We start from the raw sequence: 13,504 nt of genomic DNA, 5'->3' as shown, positions 1-13,504 counted from the left end.
GTTTGGTATTTAGTCATATAATGTCTTTAGAATCAAATGTGAAATGCCTTATGCAACCTCCATCCTGGTGCACATTTAGCTGATTTTTCACTCTTCCATCAATCCCTAATGTGAACAAAGAAGTTGGGAAAATGGTCACAGAGGTTTAGAATTTGTAGACTTACATCATTCTTATGACGCTGATAACCAATTATACACAAGACACAAACTCAAGATGATATCATAATAAGAGAAGGATAGCTACACAAGAAAACAATTAGTCATGCTTTACAGAATTTGACCATATTTCTACCAAGACAATTTGTCATGGAAGACAGATTTTGACCATATTGTAACCTTGAACCTGATAAACATTTTTTAAGAAATCTAAAGTTTATAATACTACAAAGAGATTGTGCCAGATTTAACTTTTTTTTTTAATCAAAATCAATATCTTAAAACCAATGAGTTTGACATAAAATGTCAAAGTTTCTGAATTGATGTCCAAATTTTACGCAATTTCGTTATGTTTTCTAGTAATTCTTTCACTAAAACACAAACTTACTGGAACTGGAAGCCAATATTAATGAAAAGTACTACAACATGACAACCAAAAAGAAAACACAAATATTTGGTCCAATGAAGATAAAATAATACAGTTTCAACTTTAAGCCAATATACATATTAACATAATGATAAAAGTTCTACAACAATCAAAAGCTATTCTACTATGTAGGCAGTTATAGTATTATCTTCTTTTACTAGCTCTGATTGTCAGTTCAATCTTATAATAATCTCATCAACAAACCAAAACAAACGAGTCTCAAAAATTAATTTTCCAATACTTTGGGATATATAGTTATTGAAAATATAAAGAAATACAGAAATTGAAGTCTTACTTAATAAAGAAATATTGCATTTATCCAAAAAATTAAAAGAATTTGTGGTGTTTATTATAAGAGGTGAGATGTATTAATACCTGTAAAATCCAGAGAGAGATACAAGGCTTAGAACCATCTTTCATATCTGTTAAAAAACACTCTGATAATTAATAAGATTATCGAAATGGGTAACCAGAATTTTAGTCCTTATATAAGAGAGACAAATGATGGGAAAGGTGGGAAAGGAGAGGCATACTTTTCTACCAAGCCACCCTTATTGTCAAATTTGATGTGTCTGAAGTTGTGTTAAGATCTGTAATCTTAGGGCAATACAAAATATCAAGTCTTTTAAGGCAGGGGAGGCGTTGTAAGACCTCTGAAAATGATTCCACATCCTTAAAATCCCAAAGCTCTAGAGAGACCAGAGATGGTGGAAGAAGAAAAGATGATGATGATGATGATGATGGAGCAGTAGTAGTATTCCTCACATCTTCTGCCACTGCAAATGAAACCACTCCTGAATTTTCACCATTTAACACTAATTCAACTAGTGAGGTTGGAAAATTCTGCTGGCCCCACTCTGACATGGGCTTATTTAACATTCCTATACTTAGTTTTCTTAAATTAGGAGGCCACAACCCACAAGGAAAGGAGTAGTCAATACTTGGACAATTATATATCTCCAGTTTATCCAAATATGTGAGGCTTGGAAAATGCTCATGAGGAAATGACTTTAGATTCTTGGAATTAAGAATATCAAGAGATATTAGGCGAGAGGCTGAGAAGGTCAATGATGTCATTGAATCACAAAAATTGATCAACAAACGCTCAACACTATTTGGACAATTGTAACTCTCCAATGTGTCACAGTCACTAAGTATCACCTTTTTAAGAGATTCCATGCTGATCCCAAAATTATCCTCTTTCTCAGATGACGAAACCAACTTTTTACAAAAAAATACTTCCAACTTTTGTAAACTCACAAGGCTCTTGCATGCCTCTGATGTTGAACACGACTCTTTTATATGGGAAACAACAAGACTTTTATTAAGACACTTAAGGAGACCTTACACTTTGTGAGACTACTACACACTTTTCTCTCTTTGAGGCTTTCTTGGATGGTTTGGAGCAAATGAGCTCCATACCTATTTATAGGCCTCTTAGGAAGGTTCTAGATACTAGCATACACTTACTACATACTAGATAACTCTAGAACTATCTAACATACTCTACATGCTTCCATATGTTTCTAGAACGTTCTACCATGTTCTGGAGAGGTCTAGGTTGCTCCAGTGTCTTCTAGAATGATCCATATCCTTCCAGGGTCTTCCATGTCGTTCTAGAGTATTCTAGACTCTTCCGGTATATTCCAGAGTCTTCCATAGTCATCCATAATGTTCTAGAATCTTCTAGAGCATTCTAGAACAAGCTAAAGTCTTCTAAATAATATTTGTTTTATTGGGCTAGTGATGATCTTTAACACTCCCCCTCAACACTAGCCCTCATTCTTCGTACCATGTTAAGCTGACAGCGAAAACCTTCACATTTTCCAGTACTCAGCCCTTTGGTGAACAAGTCTGCTATTTGGTCATCGGTCTTGATCTGCCGCATCTCAATTTCTTCCATCAAGACTTTTTCTCTGATAAAGTGATAATGCACTTCCACATGCTTTGTTCTAGCATGAAATACTGGATTTTCTGCCAGCCGAATTGCAGATTGGTTGTCACAATGAAGTGGTACTGCATAGTCAACTTTTTGATGTAAGTCCTCCATTAGGAGTACCAACCATGTACTTTCTTGAGCTGCTACGGCCGCTGCTTTGTACTCCGCTTCCGTGGTTGACAATGATACTGTTGGTTGTCTTTTACTACACCATGATATTGGTCCCGACCCAAGCTTGAACACATACCCAGTGGTTGATCTTCGGGTATCATGGTCTCCTGCATAGTCAGCATCACAATATCCAACCAACTTGCAGTCTTCTCCTCTTTTATACAAGAGACCATAGTTAATTGTACCTTTGACATATCTTAAGATCCGTCGGGCAGCATCCAAATGAGGTTTCTTCGGACTTTGCATGTATCGACTCATAACTCCAACTGCATAAGCAATGTCAGGCTGAGATAAAGTTAGGTATATAAGACTACCTACTAGTTGTTGATACATCGTTCCATCATCCAACTCTTTTCCTTCATGAGCACATATCTTGGAATTTTGCTCTATTGGTGTTGATATTGGCTTACACTCCAACATGCCAAACTTTTGAAGTATATCTCTTGTATACTTTTGTTGGCAGAGGAACAACCCTTCCTTTGTACGATCAACTTCTAACCCCAGGAAGTGTTTAAGCTCCCCCAACTCTTTCATTTGGAATCGCACCGATAGATTTTCTCTTGTTTGATGGATTTCTCTTTCGTCATCCCCGGTGATGATCAAGTCATCCACATAAACCAACACAATTGCCAACTTCCCTTCTTTTTCTTTGACGAACAGGCTTGAGTCTGCATGTGCAACTGAATAACCACTTCGGGTAAGAAATTCAGCAATCTTACCATACCAGGCTCTTGGTGCCTGCTTCAATCCGTAAAGAGCTTTTCTCAACTTGCACACATGATTGGGATTAACTTCATCCTCAAATCCCTTTGGTTGGTTCATGTAGATCTCCCGATCTAATTCTCCATGCAAGAAAGCATTCTTCACATCCATCTGCCATAATTTCCAGTCTTTACTAGCCGCAAGAGCTAGCAGCACCCGTACAGTAGTTATCTTCGCCACTGGACTAAATGTTTCATCATAGTCCAATCCATATTGTTGTGAGAACCCTCGAGCCACCAAACGAGCCTTGTATCTTTCAATTGATCCATCTGTGCGTCGTTTTAATTTATAAACCCACTTGCAGGAAATCGGTTTTATATCTCTTGGTCTTGGTACCAGTTCCCACGTTTGATTCTGCTTTAAGGCTGTAACTTCTTCTTCCATTGCCTTCTGCCATGCTTTATTCTTAACTGCTTCTTCATATGTCTCCGGCTCTTTAACACCGTCTTCTAAAATGGCCGCATTAGCATACTTGGGATTAGGCTTTCGGATTCTTTCCGTCCTTCGAAGTTGTGGAGGCGGCGGCTCCCTTTCACCGGCATCACTTGTTTGAGTTACTTCTTGCTCAATGACATCAGTGTCGCTCGGATCTTCAGGTGTATCAACACTTGACCAAATATGTGCAGTTTGCTCCCCCATCTTTTGTTTTAAAACTTCTTCAATATTTTCCGAGTCTGGTAGTACTTTCTTCTCTGAGGACCACCATGAAGATGCTTCATCGAACACTACATCTCTTGAAGTGTAGCATCTTCCACTTGTTGGATCACAACATCTCCACCCTTTTCTTTGATTGTCGTATCCAACAAATATACACCTGACTGCTTTCTTGTCAAACTTGCTACGTAAATGACTAGGCACAAATACGTAGCAAACGCAGCCAAATACTCGGAAGTAGCTAACAGTAGGTTTCATGTTCCATAGTGTCTCAAATGGTGAGATGAAACCTAACCTTGGTTGGGGAAGTTTATTGATCACATGGGCAGCAGTTTGCATTGCTTCAGCCCAAAATCTTCCTGGGACATTCTTCGCGTGTAGCATGCTTCGACAAATTTCTGCAAGATGTCGATTCTTTCTCTCAGCTACACCATTTTGTTGAGGTGTGTTGGCACATGTGAATTGATGACGTATACCACATTCTTTTAGATAGCGATTGAATTCTTCTGAGGTGTATTCTCCTCCATTGTCTGAGCGTAGACACCGAATCTTCTTTCTCACTTCTCCTTCGACCGTTGTCTTGAATTCTAGAAACTTTGAGAATGTTTCAGATTTTTCTTTCATGAAGAAAACCCACACATATCTCGAATAATCATCAATGAACGTCACCATGTACCGCATCCCGCTAACTGATGTCTGCTTGACTGGACCGAACACATCTGAGTGAATTAACTCTAGTGGCTTCTTTGCTCTAAAATTTGACTCCTTGTATGGTAATTGATGAGCTTTACCATACTAACATCCAACACAAACAACATCTGTTTTAACTTCAAGTTGAGGTAAGCCATTGAGCATGGATTTCTCCATTATTACCTTCAACTTGTGATAACCAACATGTCCCAGCCGTGCATGCCATAGATCTGCTGTCTCATTCTTACGAGTCTTATCTACATAGGCAGACTCTGCGGAGAGCACATAAACGGACTCCACTCTTCGTCCTTCCATTGTTGACGTTTCTGATATTTTAAGATCTCGATAGACCTTCACATCTTGTGGGCCAAACAAGACATAGTTGCCTGACGATGTTAGTTGCGATACTGACAACAAGTTCTTCTTCATTCCTGGCACGTGATACACATTATGTAGTGACACCATGTCAGATTTATTACCAGGCATGATCGTCGTTTTTCCAATCTGAGCAATTGGAAGTCGTGCATTGTTGGCTGTAAGTACCATGCGACTCCCTTTGTACTCCTTCACGTCTTGTAGTTTGTTCTGATCTCCAGTCATGTGATTGGAGCATCCTGAATCAATGATCCAGTCATTTTCATAGTTGATACGCTCTCCCATCATTGTCATGAGTGCCAACTCATTTTCTTCTATGGCACATAATGCCTCAGCATCCCATTCATCCTCTATTTCCTTTTTGGAAGTTACTACATTACTTTCCACAGACTTTTTCTTTGACCAACAATCCTTGGACATGTGGCCCCACTTTCCACAGTTGTTGCAGTTGCCTTCGAACCTCCTCCCCCGAGAACTCTTATTGTCGGTCTTTTGAGATCTCCATGGTTGTGAGGTTCTTGGTTGACTCTTCCCTTTGTCAGCATTTTTGTATCCTTCTTTAGGAGATGGCTTAAAATTCCTCCGACTTTTACTTGTGTAGAGTGCTTCTTCTTCACTCTTCAGCGTGATGCCTCCCATTTGCTTAGCCATAGCTTCTTGGCTAGCCAGCAAATTCTCAAACTCTACAAGTGATGGTTGAGCGGGCCATCCTTGTACAGCAGTAACAAAGCTTCTATATTCCGACCTCAGTCCATGGATAATGATCCTCTTCATTCGAGCTTCTGCAATGACGGATTGCGGATCTAGTTCAGTAATCTCCCGACATATCGACTTGACCTTGTGGAAATATTGAGCAATCGTCATGTCACGTTGTGAGATTGATAATAGCTCGTTCTCCAAAAGTTGTAGTCTCGTATCATTCTTCTTTGAGAAAAGCGTCACAAACGTATCCCAAGCTTCTTTCGGGGTGTTCTCATCCCGAATATGCTCCAACATCTCTTCCTCGATTGTGGTCTTCAAGGCAAACATTGCTTTGCCTGCTTTGATTTTCCATTTACGTAAAGCACCATTAACGTCTTCCTCTGGTGGCGTAGTTTCGCTTCCACCAACGACCTCCCATAGATCTTGTCCTTGTAAGTAGGACTTCATACATGTTTCCCACGTTTTGTAGTTGTTGTTGTTGAGTTTCTTGATTCCTCCGACGACTTGGAGATCACCCATCGTGTTGGCAGTACCTCGGTAATACCAAACAAGCTAGTTTCGATACTAAACTTGCAGAGTCACAAACTACTCACGATACAACGAGAATCACTCGTTCTCACTATCAAGAAACCTTGCTCTGATACCAGATTGTTGAACACGACTCTTTTATATGGGAAACAACAAGACTTTTATTAAGACACTTAAGGAGACCTTACACTTTGTGAGACTACTACACACTTTTCTCTCTTTGAGGCTTTCTTGGATGGTTTGGAGCAAATGAGCTCCATACCTATTTATAGGCCTCTTAGGAAGGTTCTAGATACTAGCATACACTTACTACATACTAGATAACTCTAGAACTATCTAACATACTCTACATGCTTCCATATGTTTCTAGAACGTTCTACCATGTTCTGGAGAGGTCTAGGTTGCTCCAGTGTCTTCTAGAATGATCCATATCCTTCCAGGGTCTTCCATGTCGTTCTAGAGTATTCTAGACTCTTCCGGTATATTCCAGAGTCTTCCATAGTCATCCATAATGTTCTAGAATCTTCTAGAGCATTCTAGAACAAGCTAAAGTCTTCTAAATAATATTTGTTTTATTGGGCTAGTGATGATCTTTAACATCTGATTCTCGTTCCCACAAGTATCTCAGTTCATCACAGCTATGAATATATAGATATTCAACTGCCCTAAGATGCATTAAAACTTCTCCATGTAGTTGGGTAAGCCCTTTAACATTCAACATTTTCAATTTAACAAGTGACGAGGATAAACCAACCATGTGTCTTAACACCGCTTCTGAACATTCGTCTATATGTAAGACCCGAAGTGAAGGTATCAATCCGATTGATACTTCATCTAGTTCAGGACAACGGGTTATATAAATCTCACGAAGACGAGGGAATGATCTAGGAATTCCATGTTCGCCACCAATATTATTTGACCATTTCTGCAAACCTTGCATATCATTAAATTCCAGAATTTCAAGCGATGGAAATGCAATGCCAAGATTTGAATTAGTAGGTGCATATAACTCAAAACCAACAATCTTCACCTCATTCATACTTTGAACAGCCAATTTCTTAAGAGACTGTAGATGTCCAAGTGTTGGTAAATGTGTACTTTTGCAGCCCCGTAACATAAGCTCTGTTAACTGATCAAACGAGGGATCGCCGACCCAACTAGGAAATCTCATCCCGTTGTAGAACAAAATCTCGAGGTTTTTTAACTTATGATGAGGCCTTAGTTCTTTGAGCACTTCATAACCAATCATCTCATTCTGAGAAACATCAGATGCATCACTCCATTCCATCTCCAAACCATCAAGACCCTTTTTTTGATATAACTTGGCGTCTTTTGCGTGTGTTGGATTTAAAACTTTGTCCAGCCCCTTAATGGAAAGTCTGCCTTGAAGATCCGATAGGCCCTTAAGATCAGATATTTTGAACCGGTTATCTTCATCAATAATGACTTTGGTTAGAGTCTGTAGACTCGTCAACCCACCGATCCCTAAGGGCAACTTGCTCACCTTGGGAGTATCACGTATGTCAAGATGTCGCAAGTTTATTAACTTTTCAAAACTTCGTGGCAAGCCGGATAAATGATAACAATTATAAACCAACAAGCTTTGTAGATTATAAAGGTCACTCACTTGTTCAGGTAAACATGTGATTCTAGTATTAGAAAAATCAATACATCGTAGATGGCTGAGACTACCAATGGATTGTGGTACACTTGTGAAATGGCCCGAATTAAAGTCCATGACACTGAGCACCCTCAGGAACTGTAGGTCAGGAAGTAAGTCAACAAGAACATTATCCAAAGGGTCATCATTTTCCCAAACACTTGATGTTAGTAACAAAGTGCGCAAGCGTTTAGCTCTTCGTAATTCCTTGAGCATTCTATATGATCCGCGTGTTAGATCTGCTGAAAAGTGACGTAACCTATCAAAAGATTTATTCATGTTAGATAAATCTATCTCACCTTCCAATCTAAAGGAAAACTCTCCTGCAACATTTGTGGCCAAGTCATTTATCAGGTCATGCATTGTAAATAGATGTCCCAATGCCTGATCTGTTGATTGTTGAAAAAAGGACCTTGACTCTAGCTCTTCAAAATACTCATGACCTAAACGCTCCATTGAGTTGTTTCCTTTTGACTCGGACAAAACTCCTAATGCCATCCACAGTAGGACTACTTCATTCTTGTCAAACTCTACATCCTTGGGAATTAAGGAGCAGTATGCAAAGAACTGTTTCAGATGTGGAGGGAGGTGATAGTAGCTTAGTCTTAGAGCCGGAAGAATATCGCTTCCATCCTTTATATCCCATATCTCACTCTTCAACAACCTTTCCCACTCATCATCATTTCTATTTCCCTTCAAGACCCTCCCAAGCGTTTTCAAAGCCAAAGGCAATCTTCCACATTTCTTCACGATACCTTCACCAAGCAACTTAAGTGTTGGATGTTTGTCAAAGTTTTTTTCACCTAATGCGTGTTGAGCAAATAATAATAGAGCATCTTCATTGGACAAAACGTCCAGAGGGTATGTTTCTTGTGAGTCCATCACGGATGCAACCCTGGTACTCCTGGTTGTGACAATAACTCTACTTCCAGGTGCCCCTACAAGAAGAGGGCTCTGGAGGAGTTCCCACTTACTGTCGTCTTCATTCCAGACATCATCTAGAACAAGTAGGAACCTCTTCTTTGAAAGTTCTTCTTTGAGGGCCACATGAAGCAGATCAAGATTAGCAAAATCTTTGTTTTTCCCTGTTACTGCTTGGAAGATGGCCTTGCTAATGTTAAATACATCACATTCTTCAGAAACACAAACCCATGCTCTAACTCCAAAGTAATCTTTCACTTTTTCCTCGTTGTATAAAACTTTGGCAAGAGTGGTTTTACCTATTCCACCCATACCAACTATCGACACTATGCTCACATTTTCATCACTTTCTTCATTCGCCAACAACTTCCCCAGCAATGCCACTTTATCCCCATCCCGACCCATGATTTTGGAATCATCAACCAGTGACGTTTGCTCCAATCGTCTCTCTGTTCTATTTGACCTTTCAACATTCACATTCAAACCCAAATCATTTTTCTGGTCAACAAGATCATTCAACTTGGCGGTGATCTCTTCTAACTTAGAACTCATCTGCTGACCATACATGATGTTACGAGGAGTGAAATTCGTGCAGCAATTTGGGACGAGCTTCAATACCTTACTAGTGCTGGTGTTGGCATGAGTTTCTTGATTCAACTTGCGTCGCAGAGTTTCGGTGGCCAAATCGTCGAGTACATCATCTATGTCGTAAGCCAAATGCTGGAGATCGTTCACCCACAGTTGAACAGCTCTCTCTTTAATCTGCTTCTGGGTTGCATCAGCAAGCACAGCTTGGATCAGGGGCAGGTTTTTCTTCCATTTCTTCAGTTGAGAATCGATCCCTTCCGATCGAGCCAGCTTCATCAGGTCACCGGAGATCAGCTTCTCACACAGCACCGTGATGACAGCGCTAACAACAATTTCAGCCATTGGAATTTAGAGAAAGGAAAGATTCGGTTCTTTGATTTCAAAGGATGCAAATTTGCAAATGAAGAAGCAAAATGATAGACTGAATACAGTATAAAGTTATGAAAACTTTACTGGGATTTCAATATATCTGGAATCTCACCACGTACGTTATTCGAAGAATTACATGTGCAATGGTTTTTTATAGATTACTTTATTTGAATTATCTTTTTGTATTTCATCTTCGTTCAGTTTTCGAAGTGCTTGGAATCTCCCCATCTTTTACCGAGGAATCGGTAACGACTAATTTTCATGTGCATAACTTATTTATTTTATTTTATTGTATTTTATATTTAGTCGGTTGTAAAATAATCAAACCCTACTGGGCTTTCAAATTATCAGAAAATCTGGAATCTCACCACATTAATGGATGAATTATCATGTGCAACGGTTTCTTTATAGATTGCACTCTGTTTGAATTATCTTTTTCGGTATTTCATCTTCATTCGGTTTTCATGAGCATAAGTTGTTGTTTTATTTGAATTCATTTGTATTTTATCTTTAATTACTCGGTACTATAAATAATACTTAATCTCGTGACTTCCATAAGTTTTTTTTTGTATGCAGCTTTAATTTATATAATACCTTTTTCATTTGGAAGCTTTTTGTTTTGTGATCATTCATCTTTATTTGGTTTTCAAGCAATCTTTTTTTTTTCTATTGGGGATTTATGTTTTGCCTAAAAATATCTCTATTTTAATAAATGAATAAGTTTAGTTTTTCTATTGAAAAGTGTCACAATATTATAAATTCTCATTATTATTATATGTCACCATCCATAGCAAATTTAAAATCTTAAAATTTTCATTCTAATTATATTAAATTAATAATTCAAATTTCACATTCTAATTACATTAAATTAATAACATTAAAACAAAAAATAAAATAAAATTAATATATATTATAATGTAATATAATTTCATGTATTTATTTAAATCAACAACTATAATTTTATATAACTAAAAAAAAGATCTTTTAATTAATAATTCATATAAGATAATTGATTGATAATTTTGAGTTTTTACTATGATAATTTAATTAATTTTATAATCATGGTTTTCACGGATTATAAACTAATACTATACATATAAAAACCATCACCCAACAATTTTTAGTGTCAAACATAAAGTGGAAATAATTCATCAAAACTTATCAACCTATGTTTATAAGAAAAAAAGTGGTGATCACTACGCCATTTCACTTTAAATGGTTAAAAGTTAAAAATGAATGGGCTCAAGTGGGTTCAAAAAAGTAATGAATCATTGGTTTTATAGTTTTTTAGGTTTCATCCATTTCAAAAAAAATGGTCAGTACCAAACCAAATTTAACGCAACTCACAACAAAGGGAAAATCAAATTACGACTCGGTTTGGTTCGGTTTCAAACCGAGGAACCCAAATTTTAAGGTGGGACAGTTTTATTTTTCCAAACATAACATCCATAGTTTTAAATATCAATATCCAACTTTTCAAGCATTAAATATAAAGTTTCAAAGGAAACCCAAATGCATGAATAGAACACAAGACATGAATAATGGGTTAAAAGACGAAACTTTTGAGATTTTGTAATTGAGAAGTTGTTGTGTCCGCGAATACATTTTACAAATACATTTCACCCAAACCTTTCGAATGTATTTGAATCGGTATTTATTGTGGTCAATCTGAACGATCCACTAGGTAAACTAATATCAACAAATATTTCCACCATAATAATACATCTTAGTCAAATATTTGAATAAACTTTGAACTATTGTTACTATACTAGTTTCATAGATTTCATGACTTTCTTTTAACTTGTTAGAACGGTCTACACTTAAATAAGTCAAAACTGTCTCATGAAACATAGTACAAACAATTCCAATTATAAGACCATAGACTAAACATTCGAAAAAAGTTGTTTTTTGATTCTATGAATATTAGCAATGGCTTGATATTCATGATCAAATTATCTTCTCCATGTTTTACTCTTCTTACTTCATTTTAGTTACTTCACATTCTTGCATATATTAGTACTTAATCCTTAGTAAAATACTCAAAGGATTAGAAGTAATGTTCCAATGGCATTATAAATCAATATATTTGAAACATAGGAGAACTAGTTATCATTTAATCCTATGGAATGTAGCAACGACTCGTAATCCATGACTAAATTTAGCTTCTTCATGTTTTAGTCCTTTCACCTCAAATATATATTTTGGACATGGATGCTTTATTAGTCATTTTTTGTTATGGAAAGGAATAGTTACTAGAACATCAGAATAAGCTTTCTTTTCTCCTAGGCATTTTGGGCCTAGATTAGGTTTACCAACACTAATCACCTTTTAACCCATGGGTAATTGGCTTCCATCTTCTTGACACTTCTATTCATGACAGTAAATTTGTGAGAGTTTTTGAAGTTTGATTTTATATGATTGGCCATGTTAGTTCCAAAAGGAAACCTCAACATGCTACACAACTCCTTCAAGGGCATTCCAAGTTGTTCATATCAAAATCAGAATGAGATAACTTCATGTGTACATGTCAACTAGTTCTGTAACCCTAGTCAACTTCTAACTCAAGGAAATTTCATTTTACTTCAATATGTACACCTGATAACTACTCTTTCTGATAGATTAGAAGGCAGTGGTTGGAGGAACCTCAGGATTAGCTTCGTTAAAGGCATGGTCTTTCCTTTCGTATATGAGAACTATTCCCAAACTACGATTTTTGGACAAGATTGATCATCCTAATAGCTAATCCTTGCAAAGGTTTTATAGCATTAGACTTTAGTAGATAATCTTATATACATAATTCAATATGAAATTCCATCATAGTTTGTTTTACTTATCCTTAGAAAATAATCACCCTAAATAAAATTATTTAAGAAGTGTAACATCCCAAAAAGAGGCATTGTTCTCTGACCCGAATCTCTTATGCATTTGTCAAGACTAGTCCTTATTGAGAAAAGTTTACTAGTATGATGGGCGTACCAGAGGGTACGCTGGGCGTACTAGGCTGTAAAACCTTAATGCCCTCTTGTGTCCCTATTTAAGGAACATGATGGCCTCATTTCCAGCCACCATTTCTAGCCTCCAACCTCCCTCAAACCCTAAATTCATGTTCCTTGCCTGTGCGGGTGTTTGTGGCTCATTCGAGTGTTCTGGTGGAGTTTTTGGTGAAGAAGGAGCTTTGAAGGAAGGACAGCTTGTACTTCTAGCCCTTGGATCTGAACTCTACTCTTTTGGTGCATCTTCCAGAGGTATCAATTTCGAAACATGCTCATTGTTGTGTTAGTTCATGTTTTGGGTTCATTTTTAGGGTTCGATGTCCCAAGTTTGGAGCTTTGTGAGTTTGTTGGACTCCAGAGCATATCTCATGTCCATTTAAGTGTATTTAGTTGTCTACATTCTTAAAGATGGGAGCTTGATCGTCTAAACTTCTCTATGCATGAGTTATGTGGACTTTTATGTTGAGCAGGTTAGAGTTTGTGAGTTTGGGACTTGCTCGGCCATGTTAAGGCTTAAACTCCACAACTTTATAAAGTAATAGGCTTTATTCAGCTCAGATTTGTAGTTG

The 13,504-nt window shown here is 37.4% G+C and overlaps 1 protein-coding gene across 1 annotated transcript; it reads right to left on the bottom strand.

The window, feature by feature from the left end:
• Positions 1-910: 910 nt before the first annotated feature.
• Positions 911-9,921, bottom strand: LOC145062711 (putative disease resistance RPP13-like protein 1; the record flags this gene model as incomplete). Its single annotated transcript, XM_079010303.1, has 3 exons — positions 911-1,005; positions 1,117-1,858; positions 7,003-9,921. Coding segments are annotated over 2 exons (3,657 nt in total), but the record flags the coding sequence as incomplete, so codon positions are not given.
• Between the last annotated feature and the right edge of the window lie 3,583 nt (positions 9,922-13,504).

This window comes from Lactuca serriola, chromosome 1 (genome assembly GCF_051521515.1).
Source record: "Lactuca serriola cultivar US96UC23 chromosome 1, Lser_US96UC23_V15, whole genome shotgun sequence".
NCBI classification, from domain to species: Eukaryota; Viridiplantae; Streptophyta; class Magnoliopsida; order Asterales; family Asteraceae; genus Lactuca; species Lactuca serriola.
This window is presented reverse-complemented; position numbering and strand designations above follow the sequence as displayed.